Source organism: Phoenix dactylifera, chromosome 14, assembly GCF_009389715.1.
Source record: "Phoenix dactylifera cultivar Barhee BC4 chromosome 14, palm_55x_up_171113_PBpolish2nd_filt_p, whole genome shotgun sequence".
NCBI lineage: Eukaryota > Viridiplantae > Streptophyta > Magnoliopsida > Arecales > Arecaceae > Phoenix > Phoenix dactylifera.
In genome coordinates this window covers 14336826-14364205 of record NC_052405.1, presented here as the reverse complement: position 1 = coordinate 14364205, position 27380 = coordinate 14336826, and the positions used below count along the sequence as shown (strand labels likewise).

The 27380-nt window shown below is 47.0% G+C and overlaps 1 protein-coding gene across 9 annotated transcripts; it reads left to right on the top strand.

Annotated features, from left to right (window-relative positions):
- LOC120113073 (AUGMIN subunit 6-like) lies at window positions 1-25424 on the top strand. Of its 9 annotated transcripts, none has more exons than XR_005514908.1 (6): window positions 5-1193; window positions 3659-3719; window positions 6885-7010; window positions 23914-23989; window positions 24235-24487; window positions 24831-25424. XR_005514908.1 is itself a non-coding variant. In XM_039133784.1 (3 exons), the coding sequence occupies exons 1-3, from the start codon at window positions 1106-1108 to the stop codon at window positions 3901-3903; spliced, it is 258 nt and encodes an 85-aa protein (XP_038989712.1). In that variant the 5' UTR covers window positions 1-1105; the 3' UTR covers window positions 3904-4112. The 9 variants fall into 9 exon arrangements, 1 of the variants encoding a protein (XP_038989712.1); XR_005514906.1 differs by lacking the exon at window positions 23914-23989 and adding an exon at window positions 4937-5030 and having other exon boundaries at window positions 7-1193; XR_005514905.1 differs by lacking the exon at window positions 23914-23989 and adding an exon at window positions 4937-5009 and having other exon boundaries at window positions 8-1193.
- The last annotated feature ends 1956 nt before the right edge of the window (window positions 25425-27380 follow it).

The window sequence follows — 27380 nt, the reverse complement described above, 5'->3', positions numbered from 1 at the left end:
TTTATTTAGGTCCTCTTTGGGAATGGCACGGACTGATATTACAAGAATCTGTGGGTGGAGATGGTTGGTCTGGCCCAACCTAGTTCCAGATGACCTCCCAGCAAAGATCCCACGGGATAAGAAAAGACCTCTTCAGTCTTTTTTGGGTACTCTGCTTGGGCCCTCTCACTCTCCCAAACTCCCATGTTCTCTCTTTCTCTCCCTCCATTCCCTCTGCCCTCGCCCTTTCCCTCCCTCCATTCCCTCTGCCCTCGCCCTTTCCCTCCCTCCATTCCCTCTGCCCTCGCCCTTTCCCTCCCACCATTCTTCTTGCCCTCTCTCTTCCTCCCTCCATCCCTCCCTTTCTATCTTTGGTTCTTAAAAGCATATCCTAATAGGTCTTTAGATTGTTAACAAAAAGGGAGGGATATTTAAACTTGCTTTGACTAGTTATTAGGAATATTTTAGTTAAGGGAGCTTAGTATATTGATTAGTTAAGAGACAACTTGCTTTGACTTCTTATTAGGGATATTTTAGACCTATGAGAATTCCTATTTAAACTTTGTGAAGTTAAGGAATTGCTGTGCATGAATGGTGTAATATAAACAAAAAAGGCAATCGATCTCAACTGAAACATCACCTTTTTATGGGTAGTAGAAAGTTTAGACGATCTCTTCTTTTCCTAGCTTATTGTTCCATGTTTTCTTGCATGTTGCTGGATTAATTCCTTGTTCATTATGCTTGCTCTTGCCAAGAGATATGCAAATATGCTGATGTCTGTAGTTGCTCTATGAAGTCATTCATGATGTTGGAAGAAAGTATATTTTATTCTGACATCGAGCAGAAAATTGTTTGCATGTACATATCTGATGCTACACAATGATGTTCATGTTCAATAAGGAATGTTACTAATAGTTTGTTTTGGTGTAGTAAAAGTATGACATTGCTAGTTGCATTTTATTCCTTTTTGTTTTTGCTTAATGAATTTTTTTAGTTGGTGCTACTAAAAATAAAACCTTATTATATCATGGGCTCTCATATTTTGTTATGATATAACCATTAAAAATCTAGAGATTTTTGATCTGTATATGTTTTAACATGTGTAGAGAGGTCATTGCTTAGTGCAATGGTAAAGGCTTGGGTTGACAAGCGCAATGGCGCGGGTTCGAGTCTTGGGGCAGCTACTTTGTACAACAAAAGCTCAAACTTCAAAGGTTAGGTTTGTCCCTAGTTTGCCCCTCCCAGGATCTCGGATTGTTGGGACCATAACTGGATAATGTGCTTTACTATATTTTTATATGTCTTAATATATGTAGATAGTGATCATATCTATTTATCTATCTACTTCTCTAAGTCTGAAATCAATAATGGGGCATCCAAATTTAAAAAATCCACGTTGTTGATCATGATCTTTATCGCTAAAAATGCTTACAAATAAAAAATCTTGTGCTTTCGTTGTCTCTAACCTATGCTTGAAATGGGTGCAAAATTGAATAATTAAAATGATGCAAGACCACATTTTGCAATGACCTAAGCATTAAAATTTATTTCATTTTTTATTCTATATATATATTAGGATTTTTTGCAGGAATATCCTTCTAAAAATTCAAATTTGCACGAATACCCTCTTAAAATTTATATTTATTTCTGTACCCTTATTAAACACTATTTTTGCACAAATGCCCATAACATAATGGTTCTTGTAACACCGTTAATAGAAACCATATTTATTTTAATTAAAAATAAAATAATTTTTTGATCACCTTATAAATGTTTTTTTTTGCACATCTACCCATTAAGGGTATTTTAGTCATTTTAATTTGAAACTATTAATTTTTTTAATGGCGTTAGATAGTGTGGGTACATATGCAAAAATAAGGATAAAAAGAGTAAAATAACAAAACAAGTGTTTTACGCGGATATACTTGCAAATATCAATTTTGGAAGAGTATTAATGTAAAATTCGATATTTAAAAGGGTATTCATGCAAAAAACTTTATATTTTAACATGTGTAGATCGTGATCAATAAGATGGATTCTTAGTTTAAATACTTTATAATATATTTTAGCACATCGGCACAATGGAAACTGCTCATTTTTAAGTCTACGCGATGCATAGGTTAGAAGCCACAAGAATATATGATATTTAGTTTATACGCATTTTTAGTGGTAAAGATCATGATCAATGGTGTGGATCTATGATCTAAATATTAAAATTTATTGATTTTTAATTAGTATATGTTTTAACATGTATAGACATGATCAATAAGGTGGATTCTCAATTTAAATGCTTTATCATGTATTTTAGCACACTAGTACTATGGCAGCAATCCATTTTGTGTCCACATGATGCATAGGCTAGAAACCACTGAAATATATGATATTTGGTTATAGGCATTTTTGATGGTATAGATCATGATCAACGATGCGGATCTTCGATTTAAATGCTTCATTATTTACTTTTGACTTGAGAGAAATAGGTGCCTCTCCTTTCAAGAGGAGCATAGTCTATCCCATATTCAATAAATAAATATGTTTTAACATGCGTAGATCATTATCAAAATGGATTCTCAATTTACATGCTTTATAGTCTACTTTAGCACACTAGCATAATGGAATCTGTCCATTTTTTTTTCCACATGATGCTTGGGTAAGAAACCACCATAATATATGATATTTGGTGTATAGGCATTTTAGTGGTATAGACCATGATCAATAGTTTGAATCTTTGATTTAAATGCTTCATTATTTACTTTTGACTTGAGAGAAATTGATACTCTCTCCTATTGTAGGAGTATACTCCATTCTTTATATATATAGGTAGAGTACATATATATATATATATATATATAGAGAGAGAGAGAGAGAGAGAGACCTTGGCTACGCTCGAGTGGATCTCCACTTAGATCTGGTTAGGCCTAGATTAGATGATAATAGTGTTACATTGATGATTGGAGATGTTGGATGTGATCTACTATCTCTAATCTACTTGCACACGAAAAATTATATGATTTGGAGCTCTTTAGCCTATGCATTAAGTGGTCAAAAAATAAGACAATTTAAGTAACAAAACAATTAATGTTTTTAACCACTAGATGCATATGCTAGAGGTCTCCAAATCACATGATTTTTGGTGTGGGATCAGATCATTGATGTAGGAACCCCATCGTCCGATCTAGACTTGATTGGATCTAAGTGGAGATCCAGTAGTGTAGCCTAGTCTATATATCTCTGTTTCTGCATATGTTCTTGTTTTTTTCTCATTTGAAATGGAACTTTCTTCTTTGTTTTGCCTAGACATGTAAATTGATTAGTAGGTTCTCCTGCTCATATTGTGCATGTGCTGCATTTGAATGTTGGGAATCTTCTTTTTTCCAAATAAAATCCATTTTGATACTTCCTAGTATGGAACATGCATACTTATTTTTAAAATGTTTTCATGATATTATTGTCTTATGTGGAAGCTTGAATTCTTAATAAAAGAAATGCTATGAGTGGGTCACATTTACTTTACTTTATCTTGCTATTTTACCAGGCCTCCATTTTTTTTTATCATTGAAATAAATTATTAAAACTTTAACAATGTCAAGGAAACTTTAATTTTTTTTCCAACTCTCTTCTATGGTTCACATTTATCGGACTTGCTCTAGGAATGTTTGATGTTTATTTTCGTATGCAGGTCAACATGAAAATTTAGCTTCTGGCCCTATTGAGGACTTGATAGCCCATGGTGAACATAGGTGAAATATAAAATTTCCTAGAAAATATTTTTTGAACAGATTGCTTGTTTTCTTACATTCATTTGTTTTTATCAGGTATTGCATCTCTGGAACATCTTTGCTTGCAGTCATGGATCTCAGTTCACATGTTTCTTATTCAGATGTACTATCAGTTTGCACTGGTGAAATGTCTCCACACAGATAATCAGGAGCAAATGGATTTGCCTCAATTTCAAGGCACAAATGAAAATCATTCTAGGGCAGATGAGAGAAGTGGAAGTGTTCACCCCAGCGTATGCCGAATCGGCCCGTACCGACCGGTACGAGCCGGTACAAACCGGTCCGGCCAGCTACCGGTACGCCGGAGCCGTGGAAACCGGTACAGGCCGGTTCCTTGTCGGAGACGAAGAAGACGAGGAGAAAAAGAGAAAGCGCGGGAAAGAGAGGGAGGGAGCCCACCTTCGGCCGCCATCGGAGAGCCGCGGAGGGGCGTCGGAGGCCGGTGGGGGGCGGCGGAGCCCGGCGGGGGATGGGGGAACCCGCGGGGGCGCTGCGGAGACGCGGCCACGGCCCCGGCCTCCGCAGCGCCCCCGCGGGTTCCCCCGTCCCCCGCCGGGCTTCGCTGCCCCCCACCGGCCTCCGACGCCCCTCCGCGGCTCTCCGATGGCGGCCGAACGTGGGCTCCCTCCCTCTCTTCCCCGCGCTCTCTCTGGTTCTCTTCTTCTTCCCCGGTTCCGGCGGGGAAGAGCTTCCCGGTTCGTACCGCCAGGAGCACGGTACGAACCGGCCCGTACCGGTCCGGTAGGCAACCGGTATGCCTACCGGACCCGGTACGGCAGACCTTGGTTCACCCCACTGTTGATGTAGCCGAAATTCTCAGACGTTGGACTCATGCTTTACAACGTATCCATAAACAGTCCCTTAACTTGGTAGGTTGTTCTGTACTGCAAATTAAGCTGTAACATGGATCTGCAGTAGGTGACTTATGGTTGCATGATTGGCTTTTTACTGGAGACATTAGTATCAGCAGGCATGTGTTTGAAGATCAAACTAATTTGTCAACATTATGAAAATCTTTGTGTGCTGGAGATGAATTTTTCTTTTACAATGTTGTTTTTCTCTATATTCTGGTGGAATGCTTTCTTTACTCTCTTATGTCAACGGTTAATGTAGATTGAACATGATGCCTTTGATAGTGTGGTCTCTTTTCTGCAACTGACTATTTATCTTATGTCAAGCCTCTAGTTTATCTATTGAAGTTGCAACACATCTTCAACAGTGTCTGTCTAAGCAAAAAGGTGGAAAGAATCAGTTGTGGGAGCTTTGTTTAAGGTCTTTAATTGATGGGCTTAGATATCTTTTTTCTTCTTTTCATCATGGTTGTATACATGTGTAGAACATTTTAAATATCTTTGGACATAACTGTCAATAACTTCAAGTTCTTTTATGGGGTAAGATTTGTTTGTGAAGGTTCGGTGTATCTGAGACTTGGAGAAACCTACCAGATGGATCATCTTGAATTTTAGCTTTGCCTGAAATTTATGTGTCTTTATAAAGCACTTCGTTGACCCTTAAGTATTCAGCTAATTCATATGATATAAAATGAGGTATGTTTTATATAAATTTTGATATAATAAAAGATAAACATAAAGCATGCGCTTACCATTCATCCCTAATATGATGTCTGATTTGTTATTTGTATAGGAGTAGCTTTACTTGTTTTGCCCTTAAAATGTTGTAATGAATGGATGAAATATTATTACTTTTCAAAACAATAAATATGAAAGTTAATAATTATTACATGATTTTTTAATGCATTCTAGATATCAACTATGTTTGGAGTGTTCTGTTTTCATTTTTTATTTATTTTTTCCTGCTTAAATAATACTATGTTCGCATGATACTACACTTCTACTGTAAACAAGAAAGCCAGAGTGTAGTACTTATCATCCTTTCTGTGATGTGAGAAATAGAGCTATGAAATGTAGCATGCCTTAGTATTAGCTGATTCATTACAAAGTATATGCAATAAAATTGCAACAAAATAACTAAAAGGTTGAGGCCACAATAAAGTCCTTGACTAGTAGATTTTTGCAGTTGCAACATCTTGGATGAAATGGACATGTTGGTGGATCAGATTTTGCTTTGGACCCAAATGTTTGTGTTTTTTCTGTGGAGCCAAGAGGAAGCTTTCAGAGAGGCTGTTACTGCATAACTGATTATGATCATTCTTAGATTTGTAGTTTCTGCTGTAAAATAGCAGCAATTAGCAACAAATAGGGTTAGCTGAGAAGGAGAAAGGAAAATCAGAACAGGAATAATTGATGACAATTTGCTGAAGATTCTTTTGAATGTTGACTCAGATCTTTTGTGATCTGAGTCTTTTATTGCTAACAACAGTAAACAAGGCTAAGTGAGGAACTTTTAAAAGAGGATAAATTGATAATAGAGTAAAGAGAATGAGAGTTTAACGGGGAGAGAAGGGGATGAGAAGGGCTGAATTTACCCTTTCTTTCCTTCATATAAAATTCAATTTATCATCCCTAACATCTTGTTTCCTAGAGTGTTTGGTCTGATTGATGGATTGATTTAATTGATCTAGTGTTAAAATTTTGATTTTCTGGCCCATGCATTTTCAGATCCAAAATGTCCATAGTTCATCTGGTAATAACTTGAATTTTTATAAAATATTAATAAATGCATCAGTATTAATAAGTAACAGATGTCTAGGAAGAAAATTTTTTAGAAGATAAATTCTGAAGGGTGTGTTTGACAATGACTAAGGAAAGTTTAGGGAGTACAATAACAATGTTAACAAATCAATTCTTGTATATCTAACAAAATTGTATTGTGAATTGATTTGTCCATTCTTCTATTTGCCATCCAATAAGCTAGTAACATACTTGTTAATCAGTCCTTCAATAAATAGTTTATCGGTCACCGCGGTTGTTTTAGATATTGATTTTTTTTTGTAAATATTTATTGTACCATAGGGAATATGTATATCATGGGATTCTGTCACATGTTATTCAATAACCTAGCCTTCTTTTGTTCGATATTCTTATTGCATTTTAGATCATGTTCATACTTTTATTGGAGGCTGACCTAATACATAATTAATTTCTTCCATAATATATTCTATTTTTGGTGACTCAAGATATTGCTATTCATTTGTTGGTATTATAGGCTAAGGCTAATGAAGGTGAGGGCCCGGAACTACTTCATAGTACATCAGACACCAATACTAGTGATCATGCTGAGTCATTGGTTGCAAACCTTGCAGAACATCGGCAACATTTAGTTAGCATACAGGTTCGGCAATACTTCCATGGCAGTTATCTTATTCATAGCTTGTTTTAGCTGCCATTGAGTTTTTGATTGTATGAATGATTGATTAGGCTAAGCTTATTTTCTTTGATCCAAAAAGAAAAAGAACTGTCAGGAAATATACAGCATGCAATATACTGTGCTAAAGAAATTCGGCAAGCAGCTTCTTCTGTCTTTGGTGTGCGAGGAGTTTTCATCATTCTTCTTCAAGCCATTATTGTTCATGAAGTTGCTTTTGTGTCTACTGGGTTGTGAGTTCGATGTGGTAGGAAGTTGAGGTTCATCCTCATAAGAATCTAAGAACATGAAGCACTGAAGCTGAGAAGAAAGAAAACTAATAGCCAAAACTAGTTTTTTGATGGTTATCTATTTTTGAAGTTAGTACCAAATCTTGCTTCAACGCTAAGGTTCAGCCTTCTTAGATACCTAGCTATTGGCAGAATTTTCCTTGAAGAAAAGTTGTGTATAGAAAAGAAGGATCCTTGGTTATTTGTTTATGCGGATAATCTTGGAGGTGGTTTAATTGCTCTTTCTTTCTTTGTTTGTTTCTTTTTTATTGTCTGCAGGATTGAAGGGATATTATTTTTTTTCTTTCCCTTTTTAGGCCTTACTTTGATATGATAAGAATATATTTGATTAACAGATAATATAAACTCATAAAGAAGGGGTCATGGACCTAATGAATCTAAATGAAGATAATATTACTTCAATTAATATGTTGATGTTGTTTTTATGTTGACAATATATTTGAAAGATGATTTTTCATCTTCTAGTGCTTCTAGTGCTAAGCATAATAGTATGTTTAATCGTATTACTTACTACATTACCCATTATTGCATTTGTTTGCAGTGCGAGGAATAGAATGATAAATTTAACTGGCTTTAGGATTTTATTCTTACAAATTCTCTTCTTCAAGTTACATTATTGTTTATGGCTTTGAGCCAAAGACTACAAATAGGTTTAATTATGAGCCAGGGCATATCTAGCTCTTGTCTACTTGTATCTAAACTCTAATCTCAAGTTAAATCATGCCTAGCACTGTGATTGTGGCAAGATAGTGGTGGAGACTGGTTTTGAGCTTTAGTTTTTCGGGTTATAAGCTTGGTAAATGGCTGCCTGAACATGGCCTAAATGTGTTATTGGTTTTTGAAATTGTCCATGTTCCAGGCAAGACCCATGCTGCACGTGCCTTTGGTCTGCCTATGCCTGTTAGCTATATTTGCAGTTGAATGTCGGCATGTGTACATTTGAAGATACTTCTTGCTTCAAATTGCTCTGTAGATATTTATTCCTTTTAAGGTATCAAAGTAAAGAAATAACCAAACAGAGAAACGAACAATCCACTGCTCATTGGTCTGTTTTGATAGACAAATCAAATTTGTTTATTAATTTTGTAATATTTCAATTGAATAATAACTTAGTGTTAAGGTGCTCGTCCATGCTGTATTTTATCTACAATCTGTACCATTTCTGATAGTTCATCAATGTGGTAAAGGGACATAGCGTTATATTTGTATCTGCTGGCCTGAATTGATGCATTTCATCATGTTACATATTTTTATAGGTTGACAAATAGTGGCACAAACTTTCTTTCTCTCTAAATTGCCTGGAACTCTTTATAAGTATTTTTATTGCTTGTTTAAAGAGAACTTGGAAACTTCATCTACGGATGGAATGACAATGATAATATAATTATCTAGGAAATAGTACCTGTTGGGGGGAATAAGGTTCCCCCCCAAACGACATAAATGCCCCTAAGAAGCCGTACAATCTCCGACCCCGGACAGCCGAAGTCGGCGTCCGACCTCGGAACGCTCGGCCACAAGACGACCGACCCCGAAACCTCCGACCTAAGAGAAACCTGTCCAAGGCCTACTCTTGTCAGCCACCTACTACGGCCGCGCGCCTCCGAGGTCCGGCCGAGGACCGTACTCTAACACCCCTCCGGCATTTATTGCGCATGGTCGCTGTAATCTTCCGGCACACTCAACAATAAATGCGGATCTCCGGCTTACTCCATAATAAATGCGGATCTCCGGCTTACTCCATAATAAATGCGCGTGGCTCCTGCCATCTACGGACTCTCAGCTCTCCACGGCAGATCAACCCAGCAGGGTCTAATCGACTATGATAAGTCTCTGATCTCGGCCATGCCTCCGACACCAATGCAATAATTCGCCTGATAGCGTGCTAGTTCGGGCTGTACGACACCCTCACCGCCGACATCAGCGCAATAATTCGCCTGACCGTGCGCCGACCTGAACAACATGTCAAGCCGTGCTACGGCTTCGCCCTGTTACATCACAGGTAAACCGACCCCCGCATATAAAAGGGAGCCTTGGCCTCTCAAGAGGGGGTTGGAACATTCATATACTCAAAAAATCACTGTTTATCTTCTTCTCCGCACTATTTGCCCCCTCCCTGACTTGAGCGTCGGAGGGCCGGCGCCGGAAAACCCGGCCACCGGTTCGTGTGCAGGCACCCGGACGGAGGACGCCGCCAGCCAACGTATCGCCGCCCCGCTGCGAGGGCCTGCTGCTCCTTCTCTCCGACCGCCCCAGACGGAGGACGCCGCCCGCCGACGGATCGCCGCCCCGCCGTGAGGACTCACAGCCGCTCCCTCTCCTCGACCGAAGATTGCCCCCGGGTCCAATTTCCAGCAACAGTTGGCGCTAGAGGAAGGGCCCGAGTAGCAGTCATGAAGTTGAGAAGTAAGGGAGCCTCTAACATCTCCCGGCGTCCCCCGCAAAGTCCTGGACACTCCGTCCAGAATTCTCCAACTCCGGCTGACCCAGTTCCTCAGGTCCAGCCGGAACAGTTCGATGCCCTGGTACAGCAAGTCCAGGCCCTGGCCGCCGCCGTTCAGGGCCTGCGACGCGTGGAGGCTTCACCGGCGCTTCCCCTGCAAGCCCAGGCCCCACCGGAGTGTCTCCCCAACGGCCCGGTTCTCCCCAGCCAAAATTTGCATGGCTCCTCCAGAGCCAACAACGGAGAACGAACTTCTCCCCGGAGGGAGTTACCGGGAGAAGGTTTCGACCGGAGACCCCAACTTTCTGAGGCGGAGTCAGCCCCGGACCACCGTGAGCTGGCGCAAACCACAGCGACAATCCCACGGGTGGGGGAGCTTGACCGAAAAGTTGAGCATCTGGAGCGCCAGATCGCGGCACTCCACAGCAAGAAGGCAAGACAGGAAGGGGACTTTGAGTTCACTACCAAGTCCCCCTTCTCCCGCCAGATTGAGGACGAGCCGGTTCCCGCGAGGTTCAAAATGCCTCAGGTGGAGCCCTACAGCGGAATCACCGACCCCCTCGACCACCTGGAGAGTTATCGGGCCCTCATGGCCCTACAAGGGTCCTCGGAGGCCATACTCTGCAAGGCCTTCCCAGCAACCCTCCGAGGGACCGCTCGGCTTTGGTTTTCTGGACTGAAGCCGAACACGGTGTCCTCTTTTGAGCAGCTCGGCAGGCAGTTCGCCACCAACTTTGCTGCCAGCCGACGCCAGCGACGGACATCAGACTCCCTCCTGGACATCAAGCAGAAGGAGGGGGAGTCCCTCAAAGAGTACCTGGACCGCTTTACCGCCGCCACATGGGAGGTTCGCGAGCTAGACCAGTCGATAGCCATGTCGGCTCTGAAGACTGGGGTTCGCTCCTACCGATTCCTCTTCTCTATCGAGAAGAGCTTCCCGGCCGACTTCACCGAAATGCTGGCCCGAGCCCGGAAGTACGCCAAGGCTGAGGAGGCAGTCGCCTCCAGGCGGGGAGCAATTGAGCCCGCCTCGAAGAAACAGAAGAAACGCCGCGAGGAACGCGGCCGACAAAGGAGCCGTTCTCCCCGCAGAGAGAAAAATTTCCCCAGACTGAGGAGCCCGCCCCGTCAGCAGGGGCGACCTCAGCAGAGGACACCTCCTCGTCCGAGGTCTCCACCACGGCCCCGGACGTACCAGGCGAGGTACGAGAACTATACACCCGTCAATGCTCCCCGGGCCGAGATCCTGATGGAAATTGAGGGTCGGGACTTCTTCCGACCCCCGCCTCCTATGCGAGACACGGGATTTCCCCGAAATCCTCGGAAGTATTGCCGCTTCCACCGAGATCGTGGGCACGACACGGAGGACTGCTTCCAACTCCGGGATGAGATAGAAGCGCTCATCCGACGGGGAGTACTCAACCGGTTCGTGAGGAACCGACCTGAGGAAAGGAGGCCGGCGGAGAATGTCGCACCAACCGAAAATTCTGGCGGCAACAGGCCTATCGCCGGCACTATCAACATGATTGGGCGGACCTCGGCAGGAACAGCCGCCCAGGGAGCACCCCCGAAGCGCCCACGTACTGATGAAGTCATCTCGTTCTCGGACGAGGACTTAGAAGGGGTCGAGACCCCTCACGATGACGCTGTAGTCATCTCAATGATTGTAAATAGGTTTGATGTAAAGCGTGTCCTAGTTGACAATGGAAGCTCAGCCAACGTTTTGTACTACCATGCCTACCAAAAAATGGGGTTGACAGAAGGACATCTCCGGAGAGTCAATGCCCCGCTGGTCGGGTTTACCGGAGATGCGGTCCCGGTTGAAGGTGAGGCTAGCTTCCTTGTCACAGTTGGCCTCGCCCCCCGGGAGAGCACTGTGGGGATGGACTTCCTGGTGGTCCGTCTGCCCTCGGTCTACAACGCCATCCTTGGGCGCCCAGGGTTAAACGCCCTTCGAGCCGTGGTTTCAACTCGCCATTTGCTCATGCGGTTCCCCACCGGCCAAAGAGTAGGCGAGGTCCGCGGAGACCAACTGGTCGCCAAGCAATGCTACATGGCGGCCCACACAGTAAAGCAACCAGCCGAGGCGCCGGACCGTCCGATGGGCCCTTCACTGCCCATAGAAACCCTCGATGCGAGGGACACCCTCTGGAAGAAGCAAGTAGAGCCCGGTGAGCTCCTTATTCAAATCCCACTACAAGAAAATTTTCCCGAGCTAACCGTGCAGGTCGGCTCCGGCCTCGGTCCCCATGAGAGGGATCGCCTCGTCAGCTTCCTGCGGGACAATGCTGACGTCTTCGCCTGGTCGCCCGCGGACGTGCCAGGAGTTGACCCTGAGGTCATGGTCCACCGACTCCAGGTGAGGCCAACCAGCAGGCCTGTAAAGCAGAAGAAAAGAGGCTCCGCCCCTGAGCGACAACGAGCCGCGGCCGAGGAGGTGGACAAACTCCTCGGAGCCGGCTTTATCCGGGAGGTCTCCTACCCGGACTGGCTCGCCAACGTAGTCCTCGTGAAGAAGGCCAACGGAAAATGGCGTATGTGCATGGACTACACCGACCTGAACAAGGCCTGCCCAAAAGACAGCTTCCCCCTCCCGAGCATCGACCAGCTCGTCGACTCCACCTCAGGACACCAACTGCTAACTTTTATGGACGCCTTTTCAGGATACAATCAAATCCGAATGGCGCCAGAAGACGAGGAGAAAACGGCCTTCATCACCGACAAGGGCACCTACTGCTACAAGGTGATGCCCTTTAGCCTGAAGAACGCTGGGGCCACCTATCAGAGACTGGTCAGCCAAATTTTTAAAGACCAGATCGGCCGGAACATGGAAGTCTACGTGGACGACATGCTGGTGAAGAGCCGAGCGGCGGAACACCATATAGCCGATCTCAACGAGACATTCGCCAAGCTTAGAAAATACCAAATGAAACTCAATCCGGCGAAGTGCGCGTTCGGGGTCACCTCGGGAAAGTTCCTGGGTTTCATAGTGACCCAACGCGGAATTGAAGCCAACCCGGAGAAAATCCGGGCACTGCAAGAGATGTCGCCTCCAAAGACAGTTAAGGAGGTGCAGCGGCTCGCGGGGCGGGTAGCCGCCCTGGGAAGGTTCGTTTCTCGGTCAGCCGAGCGTTGCCTCCCCTTCTTCAAGAGCCTCAAACGGCCGAAAGACTTCCGGTGGACAGAAGAATGCCAGCAGGCCTTTGAAGAGCTTCGGAGCCTTCTGGCTTCTCCCCCACTGCTCACCAAGCCCCGGAAAGGCGAGGTCCTTTATTTATATCTGGCCGTCTCCCCAGCAGCAGCGAGCTCGGTCCTCGTCCGGGAAGAGGACAAGCTCCAAAAGCCGGTCTATTACACCAGCCGGGTTCTCAGGGATGCTGAGACCCGATATTCTAAACTTGAGAAGACCATCTTCGCTCTCATCATCTCGGCTCGGAGACTCAGGCCTTACTTCCAAGCCCACACGATAGCTATATTAACCGACCAGCCTATGAAGCAGATATTGCAGAGGTCGGATCGTGCGGGGAGGATCGCCAAATGGGCGGTCGAGCTCGGGGAATTCGACCTAGAATATCGGCCCAGGCCGGCTATCAAAGCTCAGATACTCGCCGACTTCATCGTGGAGTGCACCCTTCCGGACGACCCCGAGCCGCCATCTGAATCCGTGGAGGAGACCCCGAAGCAGCCATGGGTCCTGCACTCGGATGGGTCTTCGACCTCGGGGGGCAGCGGGGCCGGACTTATCCTCACCAGTCCAGATGGAGTGGTGGCCGAGCAAGCTCTGCGCCTCGAATTCCCGGCCTCGAACAATGAGGCCGAGTACGAGGCTCTCATCGCCGGGCTTAAGCTGGCGAAAGAGCTAAAAGTGGGAGACCTGACGGCCTTCAGCGACTCCCAGCTGGTGGTGAACCAGGTCCAAGGAGATTTTGAAGCTAAAGAGCCATCCATGCAAAAGTATCTCCAAAAGGTGCGAGAACTCATATCTGCCCTGAATTCTTTCAATATTCAGTACATTCCCAGAGCGGAAAACCTCAGGGCAGACCAGCTATCCAAGCTGGCAACCTCCCGCATGAGCGAGCTTCCTAAGGGAACCGCGCTCGAGTATCTTCAGACCCCCAGCACGGAGGAACCCGAGCCTACCATGTGCATCGACTCCGAGCCGAGCTGGATCGATGGGCTCATCTGCTACCTTCAGGACGGAACCCTACCTCATGACGAGACGGAGGCTCGCCGAATCAAGCGCCAGGCTCCCCGGTATGTCTTATACGAGAGCAAACTCTATCGGCGATCATTCACTTCTCCCCTTCTCAGATGCCTCCGCCCCTTCGAGGCGGACTATGCCCTCCGAGAGGTCCATGAAGGGATCTGCGGAAATCACCTGGGAGGTCGGGCACTAGCCCATAAAGTCCTGCGACAAGGATATTACTGGCCGACGCTCCAGAAGGATGCAACGGATTTCGTCCGGAAGTGCGATCGGTGCCAACGAAACGCCAATATCCAGCGCCGACCTTCAGCTCTGCTGACCTCCATCATCGCCCCCTGGCCGTTTGCCCAATGGGGGATCGACATCCTGGGGCCCTTTCCCCTGGCCACCGGACAGAGAAAGTTCCTGGTCGTCTCCATCGACTACTTCACCAAATGGGTCGAGGCCGAACCTGTTGCCCGGTATCACCGAGCAAAAGATGCGGGACTTCGTGTGGAAGTCCATAATCTGCAGATTCGGACTACCCCGTATCCTTATATCTGACAATGGTCGACAATTTGACAATGTTCATTTTAGGGAATTTTGCTCTGAGCTCGGCATTGATCACCGTTTCACCTCGGTCGCTCACCCCCAGACAAACGGGGAAACTGAGGTAACTAACCGAACTATTTTGCAGGGACTCAAAGCTAGGCTTGATCGGTCCAAAGGACAGTGGGTCGAGGACTTGTACAATGTCCTTTGGGCATACCGGACCACGTTCCGACTGCCCACGGGAGAGACCCCCTTCAACCTGGCGTACGGCACTGAGGCCGTCATCCCGTTGGAGATCGGCTTGCCTTCTCCAAGGGTGGAGCATTACGACCCCGATACCAATTCCTCCCAGCTCAGGAGCAATTTGGACCTCGTCGAAGAGACAAGAGAGGTCGCCCGGGTGCGCATGGCGAGATACCAACAGCGAACGGCCCAATACTACAACTCCAGAGTTAAGCCCAAGCTCTTCAAAGTAGGGGACCTCGTCCTCAGGAGAGCCGAGGCTTCTCAACCGACCGAGCAAGGAAAGCTCGCCCCAAACTGGGAAGGGCCGTATCAAATCGCCCGGGTACAACGGCCGGGGGCATACAAATTGAAGTCCCTGGAAGGGACTCTGATCCCACGAAGCTGGAACTCCGAGAATTTACGAATGTACTACCAGTGAAACCCCAAGGGGTTCAAGACAATCAGGATAATGGACTCAGCACCTTTTTCTGCAAATATTTCTCTCATCTTGATGACTGTAATCCTCTTCTAATATTGGGTCGTCTGTGATCCTCAGATTCCCCGGCCAGAATCGGGATGCCTCGAGGCTCGACCGTAGAGTCCCAAACTCCCTCGACCTCGGGAAGAATCGCAGGACGATGAAACATCGACTGGTGCAAGATTCCTCGACTAAGGTCGAGATGCCCCGAGTGTCGACAGTGCGTGCCCAGACCCCTCGACACTTCGGGAAGACGGAGTAGTACCTTCGCGGTCCCCCGTGGCGCTCAACACCAACAACGGGGTAGTACCTTCGCGGCCCCCCGTAGCGCCTCCTCGACTAAGGTCGGGATGCCCCGAGGGTCGACCGTAGAGAACCAGACTCCCTCGACCTCGGGAAGGCGCCGTGAGGGGTGGAAAGGGTGGCTCCACATGGGGCGCCACAAAGTGGACCCCCAGGAGCGGTCGACGATCCCCGATCCCCGAAGCGAGCGATCCCTCGACTAAGGTCGGGATGCCCCGAGGGTCGACCGTAGAGAACCAGACTCCCTCGACCTCGGGAAGCGTCGCAGGTCGACAGTGCGTACCCAGACCCCTTGACCTGACGAACGATTCCTCGACTAAGGTCGGGATGCCCCGAGGGTCGACCGTAGAGAACCAGACTCCCTCGACTCCGGGAAGGCGCCGTGAGGGGTGGAAAGGGTGGCTCCACCCGGGGCGCCGCAAAGTGGACCCCCGGGAGCGGTCGACGATCCCCGATCCCCGAAGTGAGCGATCCCTTGACTAAGGTCGGGATGCCCCGAGGGTCGACCGTAGAGAACCAGACTCCCTCGACCTCGGAAAGCGTCGCAGGTCGACAGTGCGTACCCAGACCCCTCGACCTGACGAACGATTCCTCGACTAAGGTCGGGATGCCCCGAGGGTCGACCGTAGAGAACCAGACTCCCTCGACCCCGGGAAGGCGCCGTGAGGGGTGGAAAGGGTGGCTCCACCCGGGGCGCCGCAAAGTGGACCCCCGGGAGCGGTCGACGATCCCCGATCCCCGAAGCGAGCGATCCCTCGACTAAGGTCGGGATGCCCCGAGGGTCGACCGTAGAGAACCAGACTCCCTCGACCTCGGGAAGCGTCGCCGGTCGGTAGAGCGTGCCCAGACCCGCCGACCGGACGAACGATCCCTCGACTAAGGTCGGGATGCCCCGAGGGTCGACCGTAGAGAACCAGACTCCCTCGACCTCGGGAGGTATCACCGGTCAGCAAAGCGTCCGCGGACCCGCCGACCTGACATAAGATCCCTCAACCAAGGTTGAGGCGCTCCGAGGTCCGACCATAGGGTCTTAAGCCCCCTCGACCTCGAAAAGGGCTACAAATCAACAAAGCCTCCCCAGATCCTCTCAACTCCGGCAGGAGTCGCCGGGTCCATGGGAAGCCCGAGCCCCTTTTACAAGTCAAAAATGACTCCGGAGATTGACGAGGAAGGGAAGCAACCTACTCCACCATGCGAAGCATGACCCCGAGAATGCAAGAGGTATATCCAACTAGACGCCCTCCTTGTCAAATTTTATCTACATATTGCTGAGCGGAATCTCAACGTTGGAGTTTTATTTCGCCCCAAAGCCGGGCTTCTCCGATAGGTCGGCTTAAGACCGACCTCCCAACTTCATTATGCATGCTCCGTTCGTCAAGGCACCGTAATCTGTACAAAGGCCTCATAAATTAGGGCCCAACTCGGCTCTTCTAAGTAAACTCCGACGTCCATCTGGGAAAGCGGTCCCAGCCACGAATGTACCAGCCAAACATGGGTACCAAGGCAATCTTTGGAAATCCCAGCCTTGCTCACCGAAATCTCGGCAGAGTCCGAGAACGATAACTACGAAAACCTTCGGCAATAACTTGTTCATTAGCCCGCGCTCCCTATGAGAGGTTCGGAGTTGAGTTCGGAAACCCGACTAAACTCCCCGAGTAGCGGCACGAATAGACCCATTCTGACCCCACTTGAAGGGCTAAGGCCCGACCTCGGCGCCTTAAAATTTTCCTAAAAGCCAAACGTGGCGACTCCCACGACTCTAAGATCCGAGTTATAGGACTTAGAGAAATTTTTTAGAAATCTAAGCTTGGAGCTCCCTTTGGTCGAGGCGACTGGAATCCGAGAAGGCTAAGATATAACCCGGGAAAAGGGCGACTTCGTTAAGCAGCCCAAAGATTAAAATACGAAGTTAGAGGTCGTCGAGGCGGTTAGCTAAGGCTCTGGCCTCATTCACGACAACAGAGGGAAAGATGAACACAGAATGACAAAAATATCTTTTCATTAACAAAGGGCCGGAAGGCCAATTACAAAATTAGAAGTCGGCCACTCAAGGGCCGACCCCGGATACAATGAAAAAGAAAAGAAAAATATGCTAAGTCCTAAGCGGCGGGAGCCACATCCGGGGGGTCATCCGGCACATTGATGACCTCATGATCTTCCTCCGGAACAGGCTCGGGGTCGGGAGCAGGAGCTTCGGGCACCACCTCCGGGACAGCGTCCATCTCGGCTGCCGGAGCCGCCTCCACGACACCGTCCGCCTCGGCTACCCCCGTCGGAGGCTCGGCGGGGTCTTGCTCGTATATTCCCGCCTCGGACGTCAGGATGACGGGAAGGGCTTGCACGTCGGGCCCCCAGCCCCGGTCCTCCCTCGGACGGACCGTCGAGAAGTCGTACTGAGGGTAGTACCGACGCACCTGCTCCCGAAAATTCTCGAAGCCTCGAAGGAAACCGTCGACCGTCTCCTCCTCCAACATGTCGCGGAACTCTTGCGACTCTTTGAAGAGTTCCACAGCATGCTCGGCTCGTTCGAGAGCCCTCCTCTCCCGGGCCTCAAGTTGCTCGAGTCGGAGGCGGAAGACCCCCTCCTCATACTCGAGGGCCGCGATCCTGGCCTGGACCTCCCCCAAGCGCGCCTCCGTGCCGCGCATGGTTGCCCTGGTCAGGGCATGAGCCGCCTTCTCCTCCTCAAGCGCCCCCGCCATGGCAAGGCGCTCAGCCTCGATGGCCGTCCACCGAGCCTCGGCCGCGGCCAACGCCGCCTCCAGCTCGGCGACTCCTTTCTTGGCCGGCTCCAGCTGCTGGCCGAGCTGTTGAACTTCTTCCCGATACCCATGGGCGATGTACGCCATGGTGTCGAGCTCGAGAATATGCTGAAAAGAAAGAAACGAGGGTATTGTGAGTTGAAAAGCACATATGTACGCTAATAACTCAGGGAAATTAAGAAGGAAGCTTACCCGGGCGGTGTTGCAGTAAGCACTGCCGACGACCTCCTCCAGCGAAATACCCCGGAACACGGCCCGGTCCGCTGGAAGCACCGCACGCCGCAACATGGAGCGTGCGACCTCGGCATCCTGAAAGGCCGAGCTCCCCTCGGGAACAGAGGAGTCCGGCTCGACCGACTCTTCTCGGAAAGCCCGGGAAGAGCTCGGCACGATCGAACCCGAGGTCCCGGAGCCGCTCGCCTCGGTGCCTCGGGTAAGCCCGGGTCCTGGCTGCTGCGGCCGGACCACGGACGGCTCCCCCCGCTGGGCAAGGGGGGTAGGGTAAGGAGGGGCCGACGGGCCCGCATCACTAACGACCCGCTCCCGCCTCGGGTCGACTGCAGGGGCCCCCGCCTCGGGGCCACTCGTCCCGGCCGACGAAGAAGCGCCGTCTGTCCTCGCCCTCTTCCGAGGCTGGGGCGCAGCTCCCCCGGCCTCGGCCTCTCGCCTCCTCAGGCGAGAGAAAAGTGATGTGTTGCTGGTCGGCATGCGTGGAATATCTGAAGTCAAGAATTTTGTTAAGAGTCAGACCGGTGACCGTAAAGGCAGAGAACAAGAAATAAATAAATAAAATAATGCAACCGCCCTTACCCTCGGGGCGCGCCGAGCTCAGACCCACGCTCGCCAGGGCGTCCTCCCGCAGGAGCTCGGTCAGGTCGTTGCCCCTCCCGAGGGCTCGCAAAGAGTCCAGGGTCCTCAGCTCCCTCCCCGTGGGCTCGGAGAGTTTGTTGAGGGCCTTCAGCCGAGGGTGTCCCCACCTTGGCTCGAACCCCCAAGGCGCCGCAGACGCCAGGAAGAAAAACCTTCCCTTCCAATCATGAATCGAGGAAGGGGTGCCCCGGAAGAGTGACATACCGCCCCGAAAGGCGAAATATAGCCACCCTACGTCCGCCGGGTTTTTCTTTAACAGAAAACACCGGCGGAAAAGGCCTACCGAAATCGGGATCCCGTGCCCGAGGCACAGGGACAAAAACCCGATTATGGTCCTCCATGAGTTCGGAGCTAGCTGCGCCGGGACAAGCTGGTACTCGGCCAGCAAGTTGCTCACGAACTCATGGGCGGGAAAACGCAGGCCCGCCCAAAGTGTCTCGCGGTAAACCGCGATCCGACCTGGGGGCGGCTGCGTCACCCTGTCTTCCGGCCCTGCGGTTTCAAGGCGAAACCCGGGCTGGAAGAAGAAACGGGAGCGGATTAACTCCAGCTCCTCTCCCGACAGACTCGACCCAACTTCTTCGGGACCGGAACCCATTCTCACAGAAGAGTGGAGCAAAAGTTAAGAGTAGAAAATGGAAGTTGGCGAGGAGAAGAAAAAAGGAAACCCTAGTGAAAACAGGAAGAAAACCTACTGGACATTGCCGGAAATCGCTCCGGGCACCACCGGCAAGATTCGGTTGAGGAAGGAAGCAGGGGGAAAAGACGACGAAAATAAGAGGCAGCCAAACAAGACCTTTAGGGCAGACTCGTGGGGTTTATATAGACCCCCCTGACGGCCCAAATCGACGGGGTCGGTTCCCATCCCCCCGATCGGGTTGCGCCACGTGTCGACCTCGGAAGCCGAGGCACCGTATTCACTCCGGTTTAATAAATCGGATACGAAATCGAAGCGTTGTCCCATCGGATCTCGGGGCCTCATCATGGGTCCACAGAATCAAATCGTCTTGAGGAACGAGCGGACGCAACCCCCGCTCCCCTCGTTTAATAAGATCTGGGACACGTGGAGCCCCGATGAGGCCTCCACTTCTTCGGAATTATGATCCAAGTAACATGAAATTGGAAGCGTCCGACCTCGGGTCGCGCCGCGTGTCCGTTTTAAACCCCGTAACGGCACACTCATTAATGAGCCAGAAGCGTCGATTACGGATTCGAGACACCGCCTCGACAAGCTCGAGGTCCCCCATCATTAATCCGCCGTAAAACGATCCTGGCGATTCAAGAAGCATGATGATACGAGCTTCATCATTAGCTCACCGAATAAAGCAGCCTCGAGACGCCAAAGGGCGCATATCTCACCATGAAAACTCCGAAAAGCACAAGGGGGCGGACGAGACCTGCCCCCCAACCTTAATGACAGACTTTACTTCCCACGTCCGAGCCCCACAAGCCGCTCGAACTCGGAAGTCGGGGGGTAGTGTTGGGGGGAATAAGGTTCCCCCCAAACGACATAAATGCCCCTAAGAAGCCGTACAATCTCCGACCCCGGACAGCCGAAGTCGGCGTCCGACCTCGGAACGCTCGGCCACAAGACGACCGACCCCGAAACCTCCGACCTAAGAGAAACCTGTCCAAGGCCTACTCTTGTCAGCCACCTACTACGGCCGCGCGCCTCCGAGGTCCGGCCGAGGACCGTACTCTAACACCCCTCCGGCATTTATTGCGCATGGTCGCTGTAATCTTCCGGCACACTCAACAATAAATGCGGATCTCCGGCTTACTCCATAATAAATGCGGATCTCCGGCTTACTCCATAATAAATGCGCGTGGCTCCTGCCATCTACGGACTCTCAGCTCTCCACGGCAGATCAACCCAGCAGGGTCTAATCGACTATGATAAGTCTCTGATCTCGGCCATGCCTCCGACACCAATGCAATAATTCGCCTGATAGCGTGCTAGTTCGGGCTGTACGACACCCTCACCGCCGACATCAGCGCAATAATTCGCCTGACCGTGCGCCGACCTGAACAACATGTCAAGCCGTGCTACGGCTTCGCCCTGTTACATCACAGGTAAACCGACCCCCGCATATAAAAGGGAGCCTTGGCCTCTCAAGAGGGGGTTGGAACATTCATATACTCAAAAAATCACTGTTTATCTTCTTCTCCGCACTATTTGCCCCCTCCCTGACTTGAGCGTCGGAGGGCCGGCGCCGGAAAACCCGGCCACCGGTTCGTGTGCAGGCACCCGGACGGAGGACGCCGCCAGCCAACGTATCGCCGCCCCGCTGCGAGGGCCTGCTGCTCCTTCTCTCCGACCGCCCCAGACGGAGGACGCCGCCCGCCGACGGATCGCCGCCCCGCCGTGAGGACTCACAGCCGCTCCCTCTCCTCGACCGAAGATTGCCCCCGGGTCCAATTTCCAGCAACAGTACCATAGCATGTAATGGTATCCCATAGTATATGTACTTCAATATATGGAATTCCCGTAGTACTAATAGTATTTATATTACACTTATAATGTATTGGTAACCTATAAATAATTGCATGTTTCAGGTAGTTCTTAGCATGAATGTTTAAACTTATTTGTGTTTGTGTGTACCAAAGTACGCTGAATTGGTACCGGCAGGCGTAGCGGTCGCCTACCGGACCGGTTAGAGACCAGTTCGTACCGGAACCGGTCCGGTATGAACCGATTTTTGTTTATATATATTTTTTATTTAGGTTCATGGACGCGTGCGGAAATTTTATTTTTTGGTTTGCGTCCGCGTCCACACGCCGACGCGGTAGAGTTGTCCAAATGCCACTTTGTGGCATTTATGACCCGCACAGGGCGATTCCCAGCGTGGAAAATCGCACCCATGCGCCGTGAAATCGCGTCGAGCGTGGAAACACATGGGGGGAACCACGCGCGAGCGTGTGGCCCTGTGCTCGCGCCGGGCGCTCTGCCTCGAGGGAGCGCATGGCCCTTTCGAGCCACGCACTCTCACACCACAGCGCGCGCGTTGTGGTTAAAAAAAAAAAGGTTCGCACCGGTACGGGCCGATACGCATGCGTACCGATCGGTACCAGCCTGAAAACAGCTGGAGCCGGTACCCAGATAGCTGGAATCGGTATTCACGCTGTCCGAATACCGGTTCCGGGCCGAACCGGTCCATACCGGCCCGGTACAGAATGGTTCGGCAAACCATGATGTGTACCATAGGTTTGTAAAGTTAATCTGTATAATGAATAACTTGAAGCTGAGCAGTGCACATGTTAAATGGCAGACAATTGGTAGAGTGATTTTTGATCTTAAAGTATTATATATTAGTCTAAAGCCACATTTATGTGTCTACAAGTTGTCTATATACTAGTATAAAACAACTGAAGTGGGTTGATGGGTAAAATAAGTTGAATAAAGAGAAGTAGCTTAGCGTACTAGTTGTGAATTTTATTATAAATTTTCATACATGCCATATACATTATCATATGCATGCTATACTGCCCCTGATTGGCATGGGCATGGTACACGAATCTCTAAACCTTGATTACAAGTCACTAGACTTACTAAAAAAAATTCAGATCTCCTTTTATTAGTTTCCTTGTAACTGTCAGTCATAAAATTATAGTGCTCTATGCACAATAATAAATTAAATCATTTAGATTTCATTTGTTAACTATTATTAGTTTCCCTAATTCTGTGGTGCTTCGGTCTCTTTGGCTTGCTGTGGAGAAAATAGAGATACTAGGCAACATTCACATAATCTTGGCTCTGTCCAGAAAATATTCAAGAGAATGCAATATTTTCTCACCATTTGATTGCTGATATGAGTACTGTTGTAAGTCGTTATGTGATATAAGGTTTGATTCTTACTTGTGGATTTTTCAAGTTGGATTGTAATATTTATGCAGAGACATTTGCTTATATCATAAAGATGATTATCCTCAATGTTTACACGGACACGTGACATGGATGTCAAGTGTCAAGGTGTTCAAAAAATTCCAATGCAGAAACCTTTAGGAAATATGACACAAGGATGAGTTCGCTCTTATGTGTACAAGTTGGACAAGTTGCTTTGCGACATTGATAAAAGCTTCGGTGAATTTAGTGTTGGAATTATGAATTTTGTATAGAAGTGCCAAAAGCTGTCACATAATGTCAAGAAACCTAAATTATGGATTGTTAGGGTAACATTGATTGTTATATGCAACTGGATTACAGCAATGTCTTGCCTTGTCTGCAATATTGCCTCGTCAACTATTACTTGAGCTGAGATAACTTCATTATATGATTGTACATGTGCTAGCTGCTATCGAGCCAGTAAATCAGTGCAAAGTGCATGAAAGGCTATTTAAATGCAAAAATTTACGCTATTGATCAAGATCTACAGCATTATATTATTGAAGTGGCAAGATTGGAAATTTCTTACCTATGCATCAAGTGGACATGCTGAATGATTTTATTGGTAAGGTGCAGTGATTTATTATAATTTACGGCTCAGAACATCAATACTCGCTGGAATTTGATCTGTATATGTTGCAAATTGGATCATGATCATGTGGCTATTTTAATGACAACTAATCATTTTGGTTACCCTATTTCTGCTTCTAGACAAGAAAATAACTACCAAACATTTGAGTTTAAATTTCTAGGTACTTGATGGATTTTCGATTTAGGTGGTTAATCATATGCATATGTGAGTGCTCGCCATGAATTTTACTTTAAGTTGATTTCATCCTTTGTAGTCCATGATCATAACCAATTTTCACCACAAAACCTTGCAGAATGGGATGCACACTGCCGTTTCAGACGTAATCTCCAAAATATGTAGTGTCCTTGTCTTATATGTACATAGAAAAGGTACAACCCAGTTATGGTCCCAACAATCAGGGTTCCTAGGAGGGTTAAAAATGCACATCATACATATCATCCTATATATATGCATTTATATTATGGAAGATTGCCCTAATGATATTTAAAATTGTACGTGTCATCCTTGCTTCATCTTACGTTGTTGTTATCTTTGTGCTGGAAATTCAAGCCATTTTATGCCTTATGTTTCTATAGTTTGACTACTTCCTGATATTACTCTGTCTGCAACGTAGGGCCTCATCAATCAACTAAAGGAAGCTATTCCAGCAATGCAGAAGTCAATATCAGAGCTCACTGAAGAAGTAAATAGTATTAGAGCAAATGCTGCAATCAATCTATACTATGAAGGTGAGAGGAGAAAGAGATTAGAATTTTTCAAAACTCCAAAAAACCAAGACCAGTTTCCTGGATGGGCAGATAGTCCTCTATATCAACCACCCACGCTTCAGTTCTAAAGTCATGGTTCTCTCTCCCTTCCTCACTCCGGTTGGTTCTTTCTCTGTTTCTCTTCACGTGCACGTGCGTCTTGCTTGGGACGTATTATTTCACAAAACATTTTTCTTCATGGACCCCTCTCATTTTGTTTGGAATTTTATGCTGATGAATGGATTTGTATATATGGGCATGTAAATGTCTCCAAAATATTGCTTATTTGATCACCTCTCATCCTGCTTCAAGCTGGGTAAGCAATTGACAGAAGTATTAGTCGAGTTCGAACCTCTACGTTCACTTCCCTGGATTGCTCTTGAGATTACCCCTTGCATGTCGTTTTTACACAAACTATGCAGGGCTTCCTGACAGGTTTATGTTATTTTTTTCCCTTTTGCAGCACCTTTATCTGAAACTGATGCTGCCCCAATGGAACATTAGAGTCCCGAAGAAATTCTTCATGGTTACCGGAAGCTCAGCTGGTAGATGGAATGTTGAGAATTCTTTGCAGTCCTTGCATTTGGGACCAACACGTATCTGCATGGCACATCCACCAAGCTTCAACATGTGGATGCATGTGTGCGTCAACTTCGCACACAAAAAACTGTCTTTCTTTTCGTATCAAAAGAAATCTCTGGAGGCATGGAATCACTTTTGGGTTCATCAGGACGGGTGATGTATTGACATCAGCGTATAGTGGAGATGCTCCCACTTTTGTATTTACTTTACATCATCTGTAATTGTATTGTGGTAAGTCAAAAACCACCACTCGTCCAAATGCCTTGTGCCATCAATGGCTTGTTTGGTCCAATGTGTTTCTTATGAGTTTCTGAGCTTGATTCTTATTTCCGTTATACAAGTCCTCAATATTGTAATAGCTTATCCTTTGGTCTTATCTGGAAACATGGTATAGATAGATGTTAGAAGATTATGCAATCTCTTATCGAAAACTTGCCGAGTTTGTCAAAACTCGAGTATTTCTTGTTTCAGAATATACTGATCTGTTATAGTTCTGATTAACCAAGGTCAGAGCTTCACTCATTGCCTTGGTGCATTTGCCATTATAAATACAACATTTATCGACGTCAATAATCTGAAGATGAGTTGCCCAGGAAAGCATCCCTCAACACATAGCAGCCTCGCAAGTCCATTTATTACCAAGATATTTGAAAATGAAAGAAAATACATAATATGCCTTTACGTGAACTGTGTACTATGATACTCCATGCTACCGTTATTTGGACGACAGAACCCCTGATTTGATTCTCTTATGTGAGTGATTTCAGTAGAATTCAGGTTTTTGAGGATCAATTTGGGATAGTACCTAAATGGGAATCTGGAATAGTTTGCACCATGTTGCTGACAAATCTGTTCTTCATTCTGGAGTAGTTTGCACCTTCTACGTACTTTGAGATGCTGCTGACAAATCTGTTATTCATTCCCAGAAGCTGATATCTGAATATATGACTTCCCCAAAATAGTTTGTACCTTCTACGTACCAAACATATCTTCTACGACTTTTCTGTCTTTCTTCTTTTAAAATTCTAATCAAACAAAAAAAAATTCTCTGTTTTTTTATTAACCACATTTTTTTCTTCTTTTTTCCACAAAACAAACGAGTTTTTAGTGTCCTTTCTTTTCTTCTTTTTGTTTGGGATACCCTAAATCAATATCTGTCAAAATATGGAGGAGGCTAATGCCTAGTTATGTGCTAAGTTAACTCAATTAGGAATCTATACGATGGTTTGGAGGTGCGAGGACATATAGTATGTACCTTTCTGGCGATGTCGAGGCATTACTGGAGTGCCGGAATGATGCAGTCGAATTAGCATTTCCTCTTTGTTGCGAAATGGAGGAGACACTTAAAAACTAGTAGTACGTTATTTATTATTTGTATCTCATTTGTCCGATTCCTTTCCACCCAAGAAAAAATAAAATTAGAAGTGGGTAAAGAATCTGTTTTGGTTATTTGCATGAATCCAAATAATCCATAGTGGTGGTGTCGGTTTTGTTATTTGAGAATCTAGGTCTGCATTCATTACAGTGGGTGGTTCTGTTCTTTTTGACATAATAGTTCCATTGGCTAAAATAATAGCTGCCTGCAAGGGATTGGTATATGCCGTCACTATCTTACATGCAAATTATATCGTTTTTGAAGGAGATTCTAGAAAAGTTGTTATTATCATGGATCACTATGGAAGCACAAGATCAGAGATCCATTCACCTATTGATGATGGATATTTGGAGACTCAAATCGAGTATTGTTTCTTTCTTCATTGGATACATATTTAGAGAGGCAAATAGGATTGCTGACTTGATAGCTTTCTTTGTAGAGGATCATATAGGCTCAGTGTTGCAGTAGACTACTTCTATTCTACCAAAACAATATCGGGATATTCTATTGTCTAATACAAATGGATGTATTTATTCAAGGGCTTTGTAACATAGCCGTTCCAACGTTAAAAAAAGAGAGAGAGAAAAGTAGTCCATTTGGCTAGTTGGCATCAGCAAGTACCAAGTGTACAAGCCAATCAATATTTACGTGTTCTGCCTCTTCATATTTGTGCCTAGTGATGGGAATAGGCCGAGTATGGGATGGCAGGCTGCTAACCATACCTGCCCTACATTGGAAATTATATACCTATATCCACTCGGAACCCATCTCGGAATAGGGCGAGGTGGATAGAGTTGGATAAAATGGGTTGGACGAGTCGGGTTGGACAAAGCTACAATTTTTTTCATATAATTCAAACAAATAAAAAAAATATAAGAGTAAACCTTAGTACCTCACATAACATTGAATAGAATAAGAGTTCACATAAATTATAGCAAACCAAATTCTCATAAAATATAGAAATACAACAAACAAAATTATTATTTTTTGGGAAGTCAAATGTCTCATAAATTAAGAAAAGCAATCACCTAAAAAAAATAATAAAGCATTATGATA